The 5,500-nt window shown below is 46.9% G+C and overlaps 1 protein-coding gene across 1 annotated transcript in view; it reads right to left on the reverse strand.

Moving 5' to 3' along the window:
- Positions 1-5,500, reverse strand: part of T265_11951 (hypothetical protein) — a gene marked incomplete at both ends in the record, with an annotated part of 23,391 nt that overhangs the window by 9,200 nt on the left and 8,691 nt on the right. Inside the window, 2 exons of the mRNA XM_009178795.1 lie at positions 2,437-2,502; positions 2,636-2,793. Coding sequence (XP_009177059.1) covers positions 2,437-2,502; positions 2,636-2,793 — 224 coding nt within the window. The remainder of the gene's footprint in view (positions 1-2,436; positions 2,503-2,635; positions 2,794-5,500) is intronic.

The raw sequence follows: 5,500 nt of genomic DNA on the forward strand, positions 1-5,500 counted from the left end.
TTTCAGATGGCTTATGGTAATTAGTGGTAATTCAACCTTTTTCGCTTGTTTGGCTTTTCAAAAACGTATTTTCTCGTCATCTAATAACCTGAAGTAACCAAATCAGTCTCGACGGGTTTTCGGGTCTCCTGCACGTTTTTTTATTCGCTGCTTTTCACACAGTAGAACTCTGTTAACCGGGGTATGGTGGTTGTTTCCGCTACAATAATGTCTTCTTTGGTTCCCTGAATTAAAATCATCCCATGAAACGGTTCTGGACATTATTCATTGATTGGCTGACAATGATGATAATGATGACAGCATCTTCCGGAGATACTCACAAGCCCTACCACACGGATAATGAATCTCGACTCTTCCGACAAAAGAATCCAACGGGAATGCAGTATATCCTTGATAGTGTTGACCGCCGAGCTTCTCCGGTTGATCTCGAAACAAGGACTGAAGAGACCTGACCTTTTGCCGCAAGGATGGATATCGAGTATAGCCTACTTGGTTCATTTCATTCTCTCCTATCTTTCCACATCCACATATAGGAGTATTTAACTGCTGTTGGTTATGACAATATACAAAATACGCTGAAAAGGCGGCGCATATAATGACGGTATCGGAGGACGCTGTTATTGTATTTTGCAACTCTCCATGTTGATTCAGCGGCGCCTTTCGTAAATCAGATTCTCAACCCTCACAGTACGCCGCTGTTCTACTCAGATTGGAGCTGTCGCACTGGAGGATAACGAAAAATCCGGCTCTCAACAGACAGACCCGATACTGTTCCAGCGATGCTGTACCAGCGATGGTGGACGGCATCAAGCAGTGTAACCGAAATTGGATGACGCTGCCCTCAGAACTTGGTGCTTCATGGACAGCGGCACTTCAGGATATTCCAGGAATCGGCTCCACCTCCTCCAGGAGAAAGTCATCCTAAAGTCACGTAAATAGTATGCGATTGTCAATGAATACTTGTAAACAAGATACGGCATTACATCTGACACACAAAAACCCATCAAAAACAGGGCACTGTTCTGCAGAGACCACAACGGCGTTCCTCGTTGAACATGGCCAATTCATGTACGATATTCCGGATTTATTTTCCTGTGCCCCATCAGACGCGGACTACAGATTAGAACAGTAAATAAATCCAGAGGGAAAACTGCCATATCAAAGACTTGGTGTGCAGCTTACCACAGTGGTTCCGACGAAACAAAAGGCTACTGCTTCTCACACAAATCCGGCTTTCGCTTGCGCATAGCAATGACCTCAGCAAATTTGAGAACTCTGTCGTTTGCTGTGCTGAACATTACATCAAATGAGGTCGCTAGATCAATAGGATGCATGCTCTCGATTAGATAACGAACAACTACTGACAACTCCGGCAGTGTATATGCTGTGGTCCTACTTGGCTTTGAAATTGTGCGAGAGTATCTGATTGGTCCAACCGTTTTTCGTAGCCTCGACGACGCGTGTCCCATCAACCTCAATCGTTCCCTTGAACTGGTGGCTGACGGTGGTGGCACTAGACCACGATTTGCCCTCTGAACGAAGACCAGTCCGACAGTTCATCTGGTGGCTGTCGATTATCTGTTCGCCGAGCTTGGAAGTTCGTTTGGAGACAGTTTGTCAACTTTCGAGGAAACATCATTGAGCTGTTGGGTGGGTTTGACTGTGTAGGACAGAATGTTGTCGGGCGCGGTCACCACACTACAGGGTCCTCTGAGAAACGAAATCAGTTCGGAGAGAAAGCATGACTTGCTCGGTAGCTGAGCTGTCATCCTGACCGATGCCCTTCTTGGGTGTCCAGGAGCACAGTTGCCCTTCAATAGGTTCGGCCTTCTAACAAAGAGAATCATCACACACGGATGCCCCATCTATGCCGAAAGTTTGTAACATCACTTGCTGATATGCTCAGTGACCGGCCAGTTGGTGCCATAAGCTGGCAGTATGTAAGTGATCGCACAGTGAGTGGTCGAGTGGAATGACTCGGTACATCGGTTCGATTTACTAGCCCACTCTGTATTCGAAGATGATACATTTGTACGACGTTTGCAGACTGGGAACAGCAGTCAACTTGAGCCGGTCGGGCGTGACTTCGAACCCCTAGGTTGTCGAAACACGGGTTACTCATTGGGCCCTTGTGTTGTGGATATCACATTCAATTGCGTCTTGCAACCACGCGACATGATAAGAAGACATAAAATAAGCTTCTTCGGAAAGATCCACCGAAGCGTATGTTTGCCTAGCTTTGAGACGCACCAAGAAACGAAATTTAAGAGTGTGCTTTATCTGGAATGATCAGAAAGCAACAGACCTTGAATGAGCGGATCCCGAAAGGAAGCAACATCGATGGGGTATGAACCCTTCTTGGTGAATGGTCAAAACCGAACGTAAGTGAACACAGAGAGTAACCACAATACCGGTGAAAACCGCTCATCAACTTACTTTGATTGCCCCGAAAACTTCTCCGAGACACTTGAGCCTCTTATCCTTCCATTTCATTTCAGAAGCCTGAGAATAAAAGTTGGTGGGGAGTTAATAAGAGCAAAAAAGCGAAACTGAGGTTATCGAGAATTTCCTGGTATCCACTGTACAAAACTAACATGTGAAAAACCAGGTAATTTTTCGACATGAAACGACTAACCTCGAACTTTTGGGTGAACCACATGAGCATCACATTCAGGGGTAAGAGTAGGAACATGCATCCAATACCCGCTAATGTTGCCGGTCCCAGCTGACGCCACAAGAGTACGAAAGACAGGACAAACTGAATGACTGCCGTCCAAGTGAGGAACGAGAACACTGGAATCAAGGAAGAGAAGGCATAGGGGTAGGCTATTTTGTGACTTGGCTTGTTCTAAACTGGCACTGAAACTGGAATAGGTCACATGAACAAACTACACTGAGACAGAAAAGACGGTGGACTTGGAGCCAGAATTATTGATCGCCTTCTCGGTATCTAAGCCCTGACTTCCTAAGGGAGACATGAGCGACGAAAAATTACTTGGGGCGCGGAGAAGTGTCGGGCAAACATGGTTCGAAGGCATGGTAATATGATTGGGCGTGTGAGCGGACAGTGTTGCCATGTGGATGACGAATGCCGTCAAGCGGTGCAGAAAGGGAACTGGGTCCGACAAGGACGCCAAGGCTCATGATATGCGAATGCGACTATCAGTAACATCGCTAATTAAGCCTGCGGTTCTACTGTTTGAAAATTAAGCAATGAAAATGCATGAATGGTAAGGCCAGAGTCTACTGGCCCGAAGGTCATTGGTTCGAACCCAGCCATGGCTGTTTGATTACTCCTGTGTAAGTTTGGATAATCTGGAAGTATCGCAACTTTAATACGTTCTTCAGAATACAAGACGCTTCGGCAACGAAACTGTATGGCGGCGATCAAAAAGGGAATTGATTTAACTAAGCCACAGGTGTCGATCATATATGGATTATAAGAATCGATCTGGTTTCACTGTGATAAGAGGATGGAAAAACAAGGAAGCCACATGTTGCTGAAGTCAAGACTCAATTAAGAACAAGATAAGTGCCTTTCAGGAGTCTACAAGGCTAGCTTTGTGAACAACCACAGCACGTTGTACGCAGAAAAACGCATAGAAGGACAACAGCCATGGAGTAAAAGAAGAAACTTTGTTCGGGGGTCGTGGTTTGGAGGCAGTCTCTGAGGCTTACTCACGCCAAAATTGATCGTAACACTAGGGCTCAACCACCGCACACACGAATGGGTGCATGTGTGAGACAAGAAAGGAAAGGATGGATGCGTTTGACCAGCCTTTCTATTAATCCAGGCACTTCTCCCTGCATTCTGGAAGTAGCCAAAACAGCTGCATACCCCACAAAGGACAAAAATCCTCGTCAGTCACGACCGCTTATGGAGAACGTTTTATGAAACTCTCCACGCATTACTTTCCTCCCTTCAAATCAACCCGAACGTTCTGTGGGCGGATTTTTCCAGCTGAGATCCAACAATCTACAAGTAGCTCCGAGTGGAAGCTGCACCTGAGAAGTGATCGTCCGAGGAGCCAGTCAGCACGCGGTAACAGGTGATGTGGCTGAACGAGAGTGGCCTCATGTCCTGTGTGAGTGTGAGTTACTCACACTCTGCTGATCAGCCGCTCACGACCGAAAGGTTAAGCGTTCAAGGTCACCCGTTCGAAACTTCCTACCGGAGCCCCGTGAGGTGCGTAGTGCTTATGATTCACACTGGGGATGAAACAGCTGTGCAGTGTTTCTCGGCTGCTCGGCAGCTTCAGTAGGCCGGGATAGAAGACAAAGTTTATCTCCAGGCACAGCTTTTGTTATCCTCAATACACACGCGGTGAATTGGTGGTGGCTTTTGTAGAGAGAAACCCCAGAAAAAAGTGTCAACGACGGTTCCACACAAATTAATCAATCGTAGAATTCCGTGAGTGGAATAACACAGTTAGGCATGTAAATGAGATCCCATTGAATCTAACATCATGATAATTTCCCCACTCATTTGCTCACTCCGACTGTGCACATATCGATCGCCACCCGTTTCGCTTTGTCAACGATCGCCCATTCACCTTGCATCAACGGCCGACCTGACCGACACTGGCATACTAGCATAGGTGCGCGTGCGTCACTGACGTGCACATCCTGTGCTCTGAACTGTTCTGTCGTGATTTTGGTGAAATGGCACCGCCAATCGGAGCCATACAACCGGCCTCAGAAGGACGACCGTGACGCACCGCTCACCGTCTTCGGATCCACGGGCCCTGACTTTACTCTGTATCGGTCAGCGATGGACTTGCCCACGTGGTGGCACCACGAACGTGAGCAACTGAACGAATATACACTCATTTGCAAACTAATTTGGTTTTTCGAGAGACTCACCAGGGACCCGGCTGAATCTATCGTTTGTGATGTTTCCAGGCAACTGAATGTGCGGCACCAGGCCGCCTCATCTTTCAGTCGCCACAATATTCGAGATATCGCGATACATGTCAATATCTGTAATGCACTACTCATAAGTTTGCTAAAAATCCGTCGACAGCCCGCGACCGGTTTCGCGCCCTTTTTGCAAATGAGTGTATATTCGCTAATTTGCTGCAATTTGGTTTCAAGTAGAACATAAGGTTGACGGAAACCCGAGGACTGCGCCCACCCAATGAGCACCAAAATGGGCGAAACCGGTCATGGGCTGCCGACAGACTTTCAGCAACTTTATGAATAGTGCATTACAAATATATACGTGAACAACTGAGGTTTGTTCGCTTATTTTTGTGTAAAAAAATACCACAGCCTTCGAACCCAATTCTTCTCTTTGATATTCTGGATCGTCAGACATACACGTGGGGAACCCCAAACCGGTCCAACAGTCGAAACTCACTGAAAGACTCCATGATTCGATTGACATCAACGCTCAGCAAGTTGAGCAACTCGCCGGTAGTGTACTTCGCTCGGGACTCCGAAGAAAGCCTCAAGGACTGGAAGGTGTACCGAGACAAACGAAACCAAAATAAACATGGGT

This window comes from Opisthorchis viverrini (assembly GCF_000715545.1).
Source record: "Opisthorchis viverrini unplaced genomic scaffold opera_v5_664, whole genome shotgun sequence".
Lineage (NCBI taxonomy): Eukaryota > Metazoa > Platyhelminthes > Trematoda > Opisthorchiida > Opisthorchiidae > Opisthorchis > Opisthorchis viverrini.